Below are 17,898 nucleotides of genomic sequence, written 5' to 3' on the forward strand. Positions count from 1 at the left end.
ACAGACGTTCGCATGTACAGACACACAGATCCCCTTTAGACAGAAGTACATACTCCCAGTAGGCTGACACACACACACACACACTCACCTTGAAGACAAAGATACCCAGATTTCAAAGCACACACATACCCTGCTGCACATGCATATACGCACCCCTGAAGTATACTTTCAAATGTCAATACTGGGCATTTATATACATACCCTGCTAGAAAGCCAAGGCAAGATGTAGTAGCCAAAGACAGACGTTTTCACATTCTCAAATACAGTGCGACACTGGAGTGGTCCACATCGCTCTCCAGAGGTTTTAGCTGGTTAAAAAGCCTTTATGGGGGACCGTGGCAATGCCAGCAGCTGAGACAGCCACATAATGCGAAGGACTGAGTTCAGCACCTTCCCTATAAGCGCAGCATGGGAGGAATGCAGAGGTGAAGGTAAAGAGGGTGGACACGAAACGTCAAAGTCCTGGAAGGGGTGAGCCTCAATTCAGGCAGGCACCGGAAATGTAAAAATGTGATAAGCTGTTTTTGCTGCTGCAGAATCGCTGAACACGTTCTCTTTACTGAGGCGTGTGCTGAACTGCCACGGGACAGAAGAAAGCGAGTGGAGGGGAAAGGGGGGGAAGGCTGACTTAGGGCTACATTCATTTTTTGGGGCTAAAACTTGTTTTTTTATACAACCTCTCAGAGCAATGTGGGGTTGAGGCCTCGATGTTGGAGGGTGAAAGAGATGTGTGTGAGGGGATGGGGGTGGAAGGTACCCTTTTCTCCCAAGGCTGATAACAGAGTGGGAATCAGCTTTGTAAAGAGACATTTTGTAGAAGATTTGCGGCTGCTCCAAGGCATCTATCTGCAGACACACCTTTATCTGCAGGGCATTCACCAGGGAGGCAGCCCCCTGCCCAGACCATTGTCGCCCCAGCCCCCTATCTAGGGCTGGGGGAGAGGCGGCACCCTGACACCTCGCTGCTCCCGGAGAAATCAATAACACAAGGCCACCTCACCGTCGAGGCACAGCGACTAAAACAAACGCCAGCATCTTGTACCCGGAGAAAGGTCAGGGGTCAACCAGAAGATAAAAATACACTCGGAAAACAAAACCCACCAGCGAGGACAAAACCTGCGCTTTTATATGGGCCAAAAGAGGGGCAAACTCGCTTCACTGACACACACGATCTTTGTTTTTAATCGCACTTTAATTAAATCCAACAGTGTTCATACATCTAAATACAAAGCTGAGGCAGCAACACGCTATGCAGGGGCGGGCCTTAACCCGGTTTATAGTAGAAAATGCCTAGTGTTAACTTCATAAAATATAATTTCACGTCATTGAAGGCAGGACATTTATTTGTATAGAAGTCTGGAATCCACTGTAGGGCATTTCAGGGATGGGGCGGATATATACACAGTAAGTCAGGGCAGGCGTAAGAAACAAAAAAAAAAAAAACACTCACCTGGACAGCTTCCCGCAGATCTCTTGCTTCCCGCTCTCCACTCCTCTTCCCGATGACGCGGCGGAGGCTCGGCCGACAGGGCCAATCCCAGCGCGGCCCTGGCTGGAGGCGGACGGCTGCTTCCTTCTGGGGAACTCGGCTTCGGGGGCCGCGGCGGGGAAACAAAGGGACACTGCCGGGTGGGCACCGGCTTTAGAGGTCAGCAAAAGCGCTCCACGCGCTCTAAGCGAGGCTCCTTCTCACGCACCCGAGCAGGAAGGCGGGTGCCGGCAATGCCGGACCAGATTCGGGGGCGTTCCCGGCTTTTGGCTGACGTAGCGTGATGTAGCCAAAAGCCAAAAATTCTCGGGAACGCCCCCGAAACTGGTCCGGCATTGACGGACAGGCCCGTCTTCCAATGGCTAGCCTCCATTTATGGAGCTAGCCAATGGAAGACGGGGGCCGTTCCTGTCTCCCCTACTATACTCATTAGGTTTTCGCCTGCGCGAAAAAGCTGCGCAGAGCGCAGCTTTCGCCAGCCAAAACCTAAAAAGGAGCAAACCACAAACAAGAGCGAAACGTGGGCAATGTCCTTAAACTGACGCCGGGGCCTATCAGATGATCATGTCAGACGGTCGGAAGGGGTCGGTGTGCGATCATCTCGCGTAGGGCTTTAAGTGGGCCGGGTCTCACCGGTGCTGAGCACAAAAGCGGGCCTCGAAACGGGTCTCTATCGGGCTCTGTTTTGTGCCCTGGCACAGGCGGACTGCAGTGACAGCAGGCACATCGATGTGCACGGGCTCACACTGCTCACTTCTCACTAATGAAGTTATGGCACGACGTAATGCCAGGCGAGGGATGGCAGTTGAGTGTTTCTTTCTTTTCTTTATAAAGTTTTGTAGGGGAAAGGAAATCCTTTGTAGAGAGCCATTTTCTCTCTGGATTTCCTCATCTCTTTTTGAAATTCCGGAGCAGCAACATTGTCGCGGTGTTACCAGGGCTTTAGGTGAAAGCTTTTTTAATATTACATACAAGCCATAGTTGCTGCTTATTTATCTTCTGTAACTAACAACCATTGAACAAAGCCAATAGTCCTGACTTGTGGTTATGATGTTACTTGTTGTATCAAATATCTGGATGCAGTGACAGAAACAGCAAAATACAAGTCGAAGGGCACACTATGCTTTGCACAGAATTTTAGCTAACGTGTTTTAAGCCACACCCTCAATTACATTGGCCACGCCTCTTTGAGAGACCCGCCCCCCCCCCCCCCCCCCAAACCCCCCAGTTTTGTCATCCCACTTAAAGCCTTGATCTCGCGCTAAACCAAGCACAGATCTATTCGCCGAGAGGGATGCGTGCGTTGAATAATATTTGCATATAATACCTCTATCACATTTACTATCCGAAATACACATCGGTAGCTCTGCATTTACTAGGATTGGGCATTACCACGTTTAATTGGAATTCCCACGCTAATCATAGTTTTCCTCCGAGGAATAGAGCATTGTAAAACAAATCTTTGATGCTGCACAGATTCCAAGGCTTATAAATAGCGTTGTTTATGAATTACGTGGCACACGTGATGCGTGGTCCGTCTCTTGCCTTCTAGTGATATCTAGGGGCAGTTAATGTTACCAGCATGCTCGAGAATACATAATAAAGCAGGTGAAAGAGATGTTCAGGGCCGGGGATGTAATATTTGGTATCCCATTGGGCAGAATCCAGAGGTCTTGCCTATTGGGCGTCTCAGACGGTCCCACAGCGGCCCCGCCCACTTCAGAAGAGGCGAACCTCGGCTTCAGAAGGCAGAAGGGGCTGCGCTTGAAAGAAAGAGAATTAAAAGGGCAGGGGACCATGACAGCAATAGAAGCAAAGATATATAGCAAAAATAAAGATGGAAATAAGGGCTATTTACAGGATTGAAAAAGAACGAGAGAAAGCTTTAGAGGAAAATGGAGAAAGAAAACCGTATACCTAGCTAAGTGTTTTGTGATCGACTCCTCTCATCAGGAGATATAGTGCACCACAAAGCCCAAGTCGGTGACAGATTTTCAGAATAACCAAATACAATGTAACCGATCTATATATAGTAAGTGTATAGGTATAGACATTTAACATGGACATCCTGTAGGGAAGTAGCTTTGCAATGAAGTGACTTCTGCGCACTGGCTACAGATCTTAGTGTCTTTCCCAGACCCCCTTATCCCGAGGATTTGGCTTTTTCATTACAGGCCTCAGAGTCTCACACATGAAGGATCTTGGAGGGTTCAGTTCCTCAGACACAGACCTTACGGCAGAATCTAACAGTGGGCAATCCTGCCCGCTGGCCTCCTCCGGCATTCCTGTCTGTGGGATCCCATGCTCTAAGGCACCGATCTATCATCTTCAGCGTCTGAGATCTTACTAACATCAGTGTATCGGGTACAGATCTTGCCACCCTCACGAGCTCATGACTAGAAAGCCTTGACAACTGGGTCACACAAACCAACCTTCCTGACCCGGAAATATTAACCAGCAACATTCCCGAAACGCACGGTCTTAATTTCAGATCCGCCCATTTTCACCCTGGGGTCTCCAGCAGAGGCCTTCGAATTCCCTTGGTCAAACATTATTGGACCTAGGGTCTGATGCCTGGACCATGCTTCCGTAACTTCACAGGCCCCGATTCTTGACCACCAGATCATGCACACTCCTGCGTGACCTGGGGGTCTTAGACTCTCCTGACTGCAACACTCCAAGCACAAACATCCCGACTTGCAGCCTTTCTTGGCATGAACGTGTAAGGATCGGATGGCGCTTGAGACCCTCAATGTCTGGAATCCCTGTACTCGGACACAAACCTCCATCACCTCAGTAAGTGAATAAAACGAGTGACTTCTCCAGTGTCGTCAATCACAATTGCTCCAGTACAATTTGTAATGTATGACTTACCTTGGGCAGCGGCGCCTTAGACGGGTAGAAATCCAGGTGTGATGAACGTTCCTCACATCTGTAGATATCCTGGTGCAGTGGTGCCTCCTGACTCCCTCCCAGTCCACAGGTGACTGTGACGTCCGCATGCTATAAATGCGTATGGTATGTGCGTCGACTCTGTACGCTGGTGGTGATCTGGGCCTCGGGTAGCAGATACTTGTCTGTTTGTGACGTCCTCGTATGCGATGGGGACAGGACAGTGAAGTAACAAAGGCTGCTGATCTCCCCGCCCACCACAAGCTACAGATGGCCCCCTCGGCACAGTACTGAGCAGCCTGTGAGCTCTTGATTAAACCTGGAGGGGACCCCTCCATGTACCTTGCAGGGGTGAGGGAGTGGCTCAAGTTTCGTTACACCACTGCATTGGGACGCACTGAGGCGGTGCACGTCCTCCTGCAGTACAGACGTCTTGGGTGCTCAGCGTTTCTCTCATTGGACACCGTCCATGCCTTTGCCCTCGTCTCGTCTCCATGCTCTGTGTTTATATCTTGCCTCTCATGATCTCACTCCAGTGCCCTAGGTCACACAGCTTTGTTTAGAGATAAACAGGTGAGATGTGTCCGGCCACTGGATGTGCTGTGTTGATGAGGCAAGACTCCCCTGAGCTGGATCCGACCTGTGGTACGTCCCGCCAAGTGTCGTGTAGGCACAGCTTCGAGCACGAGCCGACCCAATACCTATCGGAAAATTAAAAACACTATTTTTTTAATAAAAAGGCGGGGAAGGTAATATTTTGATGAACACATTACATTTTGATTCCACGTAAGTGAAGCTAAATATTACTTCCCACCACATCTCTAACAAGTCAGGTCCCGGGCCGCGCTGTGATTGGCTGACGTCACGGGGGTGTCCCGGGCCGGCAGCCAATCACAGCGCGGCCCGGGAGGACATTGAAAACAAAACCAATCACTGCTAGCCACCGATAATGGGATAGGCACTGAGGACATCGATAACAACACCAGTCACTGCCAGCCCCCGATAATGAGATAGGCACTGAGGACTTTGAAAACAAGCCACCGTATGTTATGGAGGTGAGACAGTGCTGCCACTGCGAATGATAACAGACACTGACGATCTAGATTACAATTACTGTTGACCTGGACACCAGGACTAAATACTGCAGCCACTGATGAGTCGATAAGGCACTACAGCCATTGATAATGAAACTAGTAACTGCATCGAGTTTAAAGCAAGATCAGCCGAAGAAACCACAGAATACAAACTGCATCCACTGATAATGAAATCAGATACTGCAGCAACTGATAAAGAAACCAGACACTGCAGCCCCTAATGCTGAAACTAGATACTGTAACGTTCGAAAACAAAACAAGGCAACACAGCCATTTATAATGAGATCACACATTACAGCCACTGATAACAGACAAGACATTGCAGCCACTAATAACAGACGTCACAGCAGATACTGATAATGAAAACAGCCAGCCACTGTTAACAAACCCAGACACAGCAGATAGACAGATAAATAAACCAGACACTGCGCCATTAATTATGAAACCAGACACTGCTGCCATTGTGATAACAGACAAGACTGTTCAGCCAGGAATAGTGAAGCCAAGCATTGCAGCCAATAGTAATAAAAGTACGTAAGTGAAGCTAAATATTACTTCCCACCACATCTCTAACAAGTCAGGTCCCGGGCCGCGCTGTGATTGGCTGACGTCACGGGGGTGTCCCGGGCCGGCAGCCAATCACAGCGCGGCCCGGGTATTGACGTCACGGGGACTCCCTCCCAGTCCACAGGTGACTGTGACGTCCGCATGCTATAGATGCGTATGGTATGTGCGTCGACTCTGTACGCTGGTGGTGATCTGGGCCTCGGGTAGCAGATACTTGTCTGTTTGTGACGTCCTCGTATGCGATGGGGACAGTGAAGTAACAAAGGCTGCTGATCTCCCCGCCCACCACAAGCTACAGATGGCCCCCTCGGCACAGTACTAAGCAGCCTGTGAGCTCTTGATTAAACCTGGAGGGGACCCCTCCATGTACCTTGCAGGGGCGAGGGAGTGGCTCAAGTTTCGTTACACCACTGCATTGGGACGCACTGAGGCGGTGCACGTCCTCCTGCAGTACAGACGTCTTGGGTGCTCAGCGTTTCTCTCATTGGACACCGTCCATGCCTTTGCCCTCGTCTCGTCTCCATGCTCTGTGTTTATATCTTGCCTCTCATGATCTCACTCCAGTGCCCTAGGTCACACAGCTTTGTTTAGAGATAAACAGGTGAGATGTGTCCGGCCACTGGATGTGCTGTGTTGATGAGGCAAGACTCCCCTGAGCTGGATCCGACCTGTGGTACGTCCCGCCAAGTGTCGTGTAGGCACAGCTTCGAGCACGAGCCGACCCAATACCTATCGGAAAATTAAAAACACTATTTTTTTAATAAAAAGGCGGGGAAGGTAATATTTTGATGAACACATTATATTTTGATTCCACGTAAGTGAAGCTAAATATTACTTCCCACCACATCTCTAACAAGTCAGGTCCCGGGCCGCGCTGTGATTGGCTGACGTCACGGTGGTGTCCCGGGCCGGCAGCCAATCACAGCGCGGCCCGGGAATGACGTCACGGGGGTGTCCCGGGCCGGCAGCCAATCACAGCGCGGCCCGGGAATGACGTCACGGGGGTGTCCCGGGCCGGCAGCCAATCGCAGCGCGGCCCGGGACAAAGGGGCGGGGCTTAAAAAAAGCACCAGAAACGCCCCCGAATCGCGTTTTCTGGAGAAAGCGCGATTGACAGCCTCTGTCTCCCAATGGCTAGTCTCCATTTATGGAGCTAGCCAATGAGAGGCAGAGGCGGGTCATCGATCATATATAGAACTCAATAGGTTTTTTAGCGAATGCTCACTACGTGAGCATTTGCAGGCAAAACCTAAAAATGTGTCAGCCAGCCATATTTTCTGAAGTGTATAGTATATAAGGAGTTTCTGTCTCCTTGGCAGTACAACTCAAGGCCTCCTCACCAATGGCCCTTGCAGTTTGGAGAGCAAAGCCTGCATTAATTCACACCCACCAATTTCACTCTTCTTGTAACTCTTTCCACTGCCAACAACAACCAGGACAGCCAACAACTTATTGAATGTAGGTATTTTCCTGTAGGTATTTTCCCAACGGAATTCTAAATGCCTTACATAAAACCCTCCACAGATCAAACAGGCTTTAAGCCAAGACAGCCTTCTAACCGCTGGCTAATAACAGACTGTTTTTAATGAAAAAGACAGAACAATTGAAAGATCTACCTTAATACATATACATATATTCAAAGAAAATAACCTGTTTTCAGACTACCAAAACAGATTCCGGTATGGCGGAGGCACAGAAGCACAGTGATTTCCATGTGGGATGATTTTAAAACTACAGTGGCTTAAAAATGGAGTACCATCACACCAATTACTTGAACTCTCCCTTGCCTTTGATAATGTTCATCATACCAACTACTAAACATAGAATGATCTTTGTGAATCATACAAGAGGAGTGTAAAGAAGAACTGCAACCTGTTGGGGGCTGTAAAGCATAACAGAAGAAAGTCAGTCTCTTCTACAGAGACATGACAGCATCATAGTGCAGGCCGCATAATGGAGGCATATTGAACCTTTTCTATCTGAAAGATCACCATCTCATTTCCCTTCAGGTCCACTACATTCAATTCACAACCTACATACCAAACAATCCTACGCCCTCTTTTATATTTATCCTAGATCTCTACTGCACGCAATCTCCTCCTTCAATCTCAAGTGTTACTGTTAAGCAGACAATAAACAAGTCATACTTCATTATGAAAACACGTCTGACTTTGAGTCATACGTAATCGGACAAAGTCTCCGTCAAATAATGGATTCTATCTAACCACACCACAATAAAATCGTAACATATTGAAGTATCCATATGTAGTAAATAGATCAAACACCACCCATCAACCATGTGGCCTCAACAAGTGCACCAAACAAATGAGCCTAAGCAAGGAATCTAGGGACAAACACGGACTTCATAATAAGATTGGGTTTTCCACTTCGTTTAAACTGCAATGTGGCATTTCTTCCCCTCATACGGCTATGAAGATATCTCCGCCTACAGTGCTTGAAATACTTGTCCCCATGGAAAAGTTCAATCTTCTCGTACCCCCCCACCTCCCCCGCCTCCCCCAAGTCGAGTCTTGTTCCTCCCACGCTAGCAGGCATACTACAGCTATACGTTAATTCTTTATACTTAGATGCTTGTGTCAATGGTGAGGCTAGCAACGTTACGGCTCTTCATTTAGCTCGGGTTTGGCAACGACGGGTACAGCTGTTGGGTAACCCCTTTTCAGGTCTTGCCTACGCAGCACGCAAGCGTTACAAAGGAAAGACCTTTAGCCATAGCTTCACTTTTTAGACATAAACGTGCATGCATTGCATTGTTTTCAATTGCAACGCGTGCACGTTTGGCGAATCCCTTGCGGGAGCGAGCAGCACCATATGGTAGCAATTGTCACTCCCACAAGGGAATCCGGCGCAGGCCCCTTTTTCTTTCCCCTCCCCCTGCTGCTGAGCGAGGCGCGCGTGCTTGTTATCTCCTACGCGCTGCCAACCCGGCAAATAAACTTTTGTTTGCAAATCCCAACACCCATTCACTGACATTTGACCTTCATTACATGGTTCCCGTGCGGCCGCCCTTCATTACATGGTTCCCGTGCGGACGCGACAACAGATTGTCTACCCACTGGAAAAAAGTTTGGCATAAAGGCTCCATCAAAGCGAGTCTCCGGGGTTCAGGTGGGTAACAAAAGCAGCAGCAGGGGCGCGCTGCCAGCCAGCGCAGGCCTTGGCAGATTGGATGACATTACTGTCTTGAGTGTTGAATAGGCTGCTTCTTAATAACAGGGAACATGGCGTTCATACCCTTACAGGCAAAGCTTCCCCGCGCTCTGGTCTACCTTGTTGTCATAGCCTGCCTGGTGACGCCTCGCCTGAGAACCCGGAGCCATTACAGCTTATTTGGCAACGGGAAAGTACAATCCCGACCAATTGCCAATGGTTCTGCTGAGAATACTTTGCCACTGGTACAAGAGCAGTCACTGTAGAATTAAGCTTCTTTGATGTACACTACACTGCACTCAGCCTTTGCGTTTTCATTACTTCCCAATGCCGGTTTCATCTTTTGCTCTCAAGAGCACAATCTACTGGCACTTTTTTTTTATATGAGAAAAGCACTTTGAGGGATCCATTCCTGACCGCGCTCCTCAGGCGAACATGTTCTGTACTCTGTCAACAAACAGCCGGTTTTGTGTGTGTTTTTTTTAATGCGTTAACAATACCAAAACAAAATGTCAGGAATAATTGGATTACAAGACTGACATATTCCACCTATCAGGTTCTTGAATTTTACTTACTCAAATGCTTCGGAAATTTTGCCAATGAGCTAAAAGTGTGCTCTTGTGCATGCACGTCTTTCTCTGTGAAGTGCATGTCTTGTAGAGGATGGCAAATGAGTGATTATGGAATGAGAGCAATTATTGCAAATGAGGCCCATCTTTCCGAAAATATAATTCACTTAATCATAGCACTGATGTCACTTTCTAATGATTTCAGTTTTTTTTTAAAAAAATGGAAATTTGGTCTTTTGGGTAAACACAAAACGTTGTGCTACCACGGAAAAAAAGCGTTGTGATATTGATAGAAAGTACTATGACATAGTATTGCATCAATGAACTATAGGCAAGGCTGTCCTAGGGCACAGCAGTTGCAGGAATCCGCTTCTGGGAACCACCTGCAGTAGGCTGCTATCTTGTCCAGTACTACTGCTTCCACTGTTGATATTGTGTCCTCTTTCAGATTCTACTACAACCTCTATGTTGACAATGCTCACATCATGGCTCTTTTATGATTCTCGTCACTCAGCTCCTATATCGAGCCTATATCATTGGATAGCTCTAGGCTCCCCCATGCTGTGTCTATTGAAAACTGAAATAGCTTACTTTCTTCCAACCTGCCTGCCCATCTGTAATGATGGCTCTTACTCCAAATTCATTATCCCATCTAATTTAAGCAAATACTTTTATCCCAGCCATCCCCTTCCTCGATACAGACCTTGAGATTGTCTTAAACATGCTCTTGGAATCATTTATCATAGTCATTTATCACTAACACAGCCAAGGAAACCATAGCCCACCTCAACACGCCCTCACCTTCACGCCCCTTCACTCTATAAACAGGTGTTCATGTTCATCGTTTTACCAGTAGTCTATCCCCTGGTCTCCTCCACCAGACCCTTGTGGCCCTCTTTACCCCTAGCCTCTGAAACCTGTCGTGCCCACCTCCACTCCATTTCTTCAGCCCCCTCCTCTATTGGACACTCTCATTCAGGGGTGGATTCCGCTGAATATTTTCTGTCCCATTTTATTTTCATTCTTCCCCTTGTCTCTCCCTCTCATCTGTCCCCTTAACCAATTTAGCTTCCTCCTGATTTCTTTACATGCACCTGTCTTTTGTTATCTCTGTCTCTTGTTATCTGTCTCTTTGCTCCTCTCACTTTTCTCCTCTCCTCGATTTTTACCATTCCTCCCCTCTTTCAATAATTTCTCCATTGTCTCTTAACTCTCTCTTCCCGACCCCTTACCGTCCCCCACTTCCATCATCTCCCATTGTACCTTCCCCTCTCACTCCTTCACATTTTGTATCATTCCCTCCTCAATATTTGCCTTTATTTGCGTTGATCCTTGAGTTCCCCCACCCACACTATTTTGCCTCCTCACTCAGCTTCTCAGCTCTTTTCTATATCTCTGTACCCTCCTCTATAACCCCCTCTCTTCTTTAGCTCTCTGTGGCTCTCCCTCCACCACCCATTCTGTTACCACTTCCTCTGTGTTTATCCCAATGTATTTATTTCTCGCTCTCTAGCCTTCTCCGCCTGTGTGCCATTTAAGTATTTAGTTTTGCAGCACAATATCCTTGGTGCAACAACATCAACTGTTGCATGGCTAAACACTTATAAGGTACAAGGTTTAGTCATGCAACAGCTGATGTTGTTGCACCAAGGATATTGAGCTGTAAAACGAAATACTTGTAAGGTCCCAAAAGCGGGACCTATTGGCTATGCTATTATTTGCAAAATCTCGTGCCAGTTATTTCTTTTCGCGAACCACACTGCTCAAAGAAGCATTACAGATTTGGTTTTGCGTATACGGAATTAAAAGCACGAACACGAAAATGGCCTTTGAAGAAAAGTTATACTTGGGTGAAGATGTCGCACATAAAAGTGCCTCACGCTAACGGTTTTACCATGATCGTCTGAGAAGTCATATTAAAAGAGCAGTCAGGGCATCAAAGGGTTAGTCAGATAAGGACCCAGGCACATCTATTTTCTGGAAAAGTGTATTTTCTGAATTAGGACTTACCTGCCCAATCTGCATGTTGGACATACTCCGCCAGAGATCCATGAAATCAGGACTCCCAGTGGCACCTGATGAGATTTCAAAAACCCCAAGAGAAGTTTAGAAAATCGGCAATAAGATCACCTTCAATCCAAAATACCCGTGGATGGTCCGTTGTTTCCACCTGAAATACGTCACTAATAAACGGACGACTTTATCCAGTAATTATGGCGACCAGGACCAGGCCTTAGTACACAAATAAGCTACAGACGAAACAGGAAGGAGACATATGTTCTTAGTGATTGCACTGGCTAATGAAGTTATTGTCGGCAGTTCATTGGTTGTGAGGTTAGAAGAGTTTGGATTGGCTGGGGAAATCTTTCCACATGTTCGCTGGTTCTTGTGTCCAATCGAGCAACCGCGGATCGTACATCCTGTTTGCTAAGCTAGACTCGCTCCGAGTGCTCAGCGGGGCGGGTTCTCCAAACAGCTCACCGTATGTCTGGCTTGAATGCTTGTTATCGAAACTTCTGGACTAATAAGTGAGAAGGTCGTTCAACCGAGTCGTTCTTGAAGTTTAACTATAATTTTCTTAGCGACGTATTGTTGTTTATATATATATATATATATGGCATTTATAATGTCGCACTTAGAATTTAGAGGGCTACTATTGGACGGAGCTGGAGCCCAATGGAAACGGGCCTGTTGCCTGCCCAAATGAGCGATTCCCTTGAAACTGCTGCCAAGTTTTTAGTTAGGTTTACGAGTAACATTTCTCTTCTTTTAGTGTGCTTAGTGACACCAATGCATTATGCGTGACTCTTTATCACAAGCAAAACAACGTAGTAAAGTCAGACATTATCACTTTTTAGCTGTCTACTGGTCTAGAAATGAGACATGCACTGAAACGTCCATTTAATGTTTTGCAAAGTGGTCTTGGTTATAAACCAGGATTGGCATAAGAGGTCAATTACGTCTTGAATGTACACCCTTGCTCACTGCATGCACTGACTAATGTGGAGAAGTCTCACAAGGCCCCTTCCCCTCCCCCCAAAATATTTGAGTTCTTTCATACTCTGATTGGAGGTGGAAACCAACAATGACAACATGGTATGAAGCGTGAGATTACTTACTAATAAAGTTAATAAATTCTGCTTGTTGTCCTACGATATTCCCAGAGAAAGGACTTGTTTTAATACTAAAGTATAATTAATAAACACATTAGCAAGTGGAGCAGCAGACTGCAAAGCATTCATGGTGCACGGCATTCATGAGACTTTCCTGTGGTAAAACAGGCCCGGTGAGAAGCCTCGGAGCTGTAAATCATCTGGAAAAACTTTCTCTAGCGAAACGGTGTGATTAAATAATCAAAATACCTCAGCGCTTGTCCCCTGCAAGCAGCTGGGGGAGAGAGACGGGGAGCTGTTCATTTTCTCAGTTTAGCCTTGCTAATTGTAATTGTATGTATATAATGCTTACTATCCCTGATGTGTTGAAGCGCTTTTCTGCGCTGGCCTAGGGGTGTCAGGGTCTTTCTACCCTGCCCACTTTTCTTATTTTTTATCCATTTTTCTTGTGACTCAATTCAACCGAGGCGCAAGATGGCTGCCAACAGTTCCTGGTTGGGACTGTTGGCAGCCAATCAATTCACAGGCTTGAGATCGGGAGTCTTTGCGGATCCTCTGCTGGGATATTTGTATATCTGAGAAATGTCTACATTTCTAAGGAACAACTGAACAGATTTACACCATTTAACAAAAAGAGTGCTTTCTTAACCAAGAGCTACCTTTTTGCCAAATTTGGTGTAATTCTGTTCAGCAGTTCAGGCTGTAGCCGTGTCTAAAGTTTCCTAAGGAAATTAACATGGAGAAAATGCATTTTGGGTACCCTCCCCCCTTTTTCTCGGCCTCTGCTAGATGAATCATCCTGAAACTTTCAACACAGCAACTAAAGTGAGCGGGCCATTAGTTTTGAAAATTTCGCGAAGATTCATCAAATGGCGCCAAAGATATTGGCAAAACAAAAAACACCTTTCCTATTGAAACTAGGTTCTAACTAAGTTGCCCTCTAAGATGGATGGTTTAGGATGTGTATTATTTGCCATGGGTACCCCAGATTGTCCGACCAGGGGTTAAGGAGAAGAGCTCAGCATTCTGTTGCGGAACATGCCTGCAGCCAGCCTACTGTTGGTCAGTAAGAATTTCTGAATAGACTACTCCATCTACTGACACATCTTTGGGACTGTAAGAGAGGTGGTCAGGGAGAGGTTCACTCTCTGTCTCCTGATCCTCATCAGTGACCATCAGCATGGTCACATCAGCCCTGTCACAGAAAAGTTTAAGGCAGTTCACATGGATCACCCTTTTGGGTGTCCTGCTTGTGCCCAGTTCCACCAGCCAGATATACGACTTCACTTTTCTTTTCTAGGATAGGGTAAGGTCAGCTCCATTTGTCTTGGGGGGGCCTTGGTGCCACAGGCCCCAAAAACACACCTTATTCCTTGGTTGAAACTCCACCAGTGCAGCCTTTTGGTCATACCAGAGCTTCTAGAGCTCAAGGCTGGCCTCAAGGTTTTTGGAAGCTTTTTCATAACTCTGTGTGAGACGGAGACTCGGACCCCCCTACCCCGCGAACGCCCCCACACACCTGTGTCACCTTTCTTCCCGCCGGGACTGCAGCCCCACGAACGCTTCCCCATGACAATAACGAGCATAGGAGCGGCAACCATGTCCAACGGAACTCCGCCTTCCTCTCTCTTGCAGGAGCCAATCAGAGACCTTCGATCAGAGGAAGTACAACCCTCTAACCCCGGAAGTCCCACCCCGTGGCAGCGCCAGAACAGGGAAAAGCCGAGACCGGGCAGAAGACCGCCGTTGGAGTATCGTAGCAGGACACTCGAACTGGAGAAGGAGACGAGGCGACCGAAGAAGACGTGTGGACGGAGGATTGGTGGAGACCCGAGGAGGTGGCTGAAGAGCGGCCGTGTCTCAGCGGAGAGTCACGGCGGACCGTGTGAGTACCCGTAATTCCATCTCAGAGCTCGCTAGGTGCTCCTTGTAGATACTGTGTAAATATCTTCTCCCCTAGGCACGAACGTAATCTTAGTCTCACTGTATATTAGTTGTACAGCACCTCACTGTGTGGAAACTCTTCCCCTCACAACCTCACTCGACTCGCTCTCGTCCCCTACCTCCCTTCTTAATATCGCCCCCCCCCTTCCTCACGGTCATTCCTTTCTCTCCCTCACTACCCGGGTGACGGAGGAAGTATTGTATAGAGATCCCGGCCAGACTAACAGGTCTCTTGTGTCTCTTATTGCCCTCCGAGGTTCCTCCCCGACGCCGGACCCGCCAGAAGAACCTGAAGAAAGGAACTGGACCCAAGCCCTGAAGCAGACCTCGGACCCCTTATCTGGACTTTGTTTTTTTGTCCCCCGCCTCTTGCTTTATACCTTGTATCTGAATAAACAACAACATCGCCCACTATATCCGGCCTCCTTGCCTGCTTTTCCAGCCTGCAGTACTCCGACCATCACATCTGGTGTCAGAAGTGGGATCCGCTGGAAGCATGGAGGCCGTGGTGAGACAAATGGCGGAATCCCAGGAACAATTCGGTAAACTGATGGAGCAGTTTTTGAAGACCGCGGAAGACGACAGGGGGCAGCTTCATGACGTCCTCAAAGGTCAGGGGGTGGCCCACCAACAAGCGATGGGTAAACTGACCGATGCCCTGGGACAACAACGGCCTATGACCTCGCTACCTTCCGTAGTCCTACAGAAGTACGTGCCGGGAGAAGACACGGACTACTTCTTCACCAACTTCGAGAGGTTGGCCCAAGCCGCCAACTGGTCGGTGGACCGATGGGGCCAATATCTAGGACCTCTTTTAACCGGTGACCTACAAGCCGCCTATCAACAGGCCAATGTGCAGGGGAACACCCCGTATGCGGTCATATGAATTGCATACTGGAACGTCTTGGCATAGACGACGACACCTACAGGGTAAAATTGAGACAAGCGAGGGAGAGACCCCAAGAGAATCCAAGGGCCCTCTCTTTTCGTATTAAGGATCTCGCCAACAGATGGCTCAAACCTGAGGCCTCTACAAAGGAAGACATCCTCGAGAAAATATACCTCGAACAGTTCTTGAATTCCCTACACCCGGCAACCCAACGCTGGGTGAGACAGCATTCCCGCCTCACCCTGGATACAGCCATCGACATTACCTGTGCCTTCAGTCGTGCTCAAGAACTCCAGCGAGGCAAGGAGGATCATCTTCACAGGCCACACAACGTGGCCGCCCACCGTCCTCCACGACCCCCGTTAGCCCGGAGAGCAGAGCCTTCTCTTTTGTCAGCACCGGTCCTGTTCCGGCCACCCAACCCCGGACCCCAATGTTATTCCTGTGGGGGTTTCGGACACATCGCACGCATGTGCCCACAGAAGGAAGAGCCGATGGAGATCGGCCTGGTGAGGAACTATGTGTGCACCACTCCAGGGACCTCCCCTCCCCCTTTCACTGCCCCGTATCTATTGATGGACAGCGAGTCTTGGCACTTGCTGATACTGGGTGCCGTCAGAGCGTTCTCCGACCTCAAGACTTAGCCCATCCGCTTGGTAACCCTACGGTTGTCGTAGCCATTCAATGTGTCCATGGAGACACCAAACGATACCCCACTACCCAAGTGCGAGTTCAACATCAGAAAGATCCCGGAACATGCCTCACCGTGGGTCTTGTGCCGGCTCTTCCGGAACAAGCCATATTGGGAAGCTATTACCCTGGACTGCCTTCACTCCTTCAGGACACAACTGACTCTGTGACCCAGTGGTGGAAGGAAGCCCCTTATTCGAAGGGTCAGGCCTTCCCGGATAACGAACCAAAACCCCACAAGCCCAGAAGCGAAGAGAAAAAAAGGACTATACAAGTGCTTATCCCACTCTCACAGAAGACCACCCCTGGCAGACAGACCGGGAATTCCGGGCAGCACAGCAAGAGGACCCCCTCCTACAAGAAGCATGGGGAAGGGCCTTAGAGAACGAAGACCCCTTACACGTAGGTCCCTACTTCTACAAAAAGAACGGGTTGCTATACCGGAAAGGGGGGCCCCAACAGAACCCCCAGCTACTAGTCCCCGCTCCATTTCATGATAAAGTCCTCTTTCTGGCTCACAGTCACTTATTAGGAGGCCATTTCGGTGACAAGAAGACTAGTCAGACTGTCCTAGAGAAGTTTTACTGGCCTGGAGTTCACCAGAGGGTTAAGAGCTATTGCCGGGAATGTACGGTCTGTCAAAGAAAAAGCAGATATCGACCCCCTAGGGTACCCTTGCAACCCCTCCACATCATTGACGTCCCGTCAATGATGGGGACGCCATTCCGCTTTCCGGAAGCTATTCCCTTACGCCAACCCACAGCCCAAAACATCGCCAAAGCCCTTATTTCGATATTTTCCCAGGTAGGGTTCCCCAGGGAAATCCTGACCGATCAAGGCACACCTTTTGTTTCTGCACTCATGAAAAATGTTTGTTCCCAACTGGGGATCAAACAAATCAGAACGTCAGCGTATCATCCTCAAACCGTCGGTTTGGTGGAACGGTATAATGCCACAATCAAACAAACATTAAAAAAACTTTTAGGTTTAGAGGCAAAACGTTGGGAAGACATGCTACCCCTGGCCCTATTCGCCATTCACTGTAAGACACAGAGTAGCCTGGGTTATTCCCCGTACGAATTGTTGTATGGGCACGACCCCCTCGTACCTTGCTGGACATGGCTCAGGAAGCCTGGGAAGCAGAACCAGACCGTACCCGTCCACTCCCCGAATACCTAGAAAACCTGAAGACTCACCTGTCGGTGATTCGGGACATAGTTCGACAGTACCTAGAGCGTGCCCAATCCTCCCAGAAGAGGCACTATGACAAGGGCACCAAAAACCGCATCTTCGCTGTAGGTGACCTGGTCCTCCTCATGATGCCCTCCTCAGACCAGAAACTCCTGGGTCAATGGCAAGGTCCCTACACCATCCGACAGCAGGTGACCCCGGTTACCTACGAGGTGGAGTTGGACCCCACTCGGGGTACATCCCAGATTTATCATGTGAACCACCTAAAAAAATGGGAAGGACCCCGTCC

General features: G+C 48.4%; 1 protein-coding gene across 1 annotated transcript in view; it reads right to left on the reverse strand.

The window, feature by feature from the left end:
* Positions 1-12,035, reverse strand: part of BOLL (boule RNA binding protein) — a 927,996-nt gene extending 915,961 nt beyond the window's left edge. Inside the window, exon 1 of the mRNA XM_086955429.1 lies at positions 11,793-12,035. Coding sequence (XP_086811555.1) covers positions 11,793-11,834 — 42 coding nt within the window. The 5' untranslated portion in view covers positions 11,835-12,035. The remainder of the gene's footprint in view (positions 1-11,792) is intronic.
* Positions 12,036-17,898: the final 5,863 nt, after the last annotated feature.

The sequence above is a fragment of the Lissotriton vulgaris genome, chromosome 2_1 (genome assembly GCF_964263255.1).
Source record: "Lissotriton vulgaris chromosome 2_1, aLisVul1.2, whole genome shotgun sequence".
Classification (NCBI taxonomy): Eukaryota; Metazoa; Chordata; class Amphibia; order Caudata; family Salamandridae; genus Lissotriton; species Lissotriton vulgaris.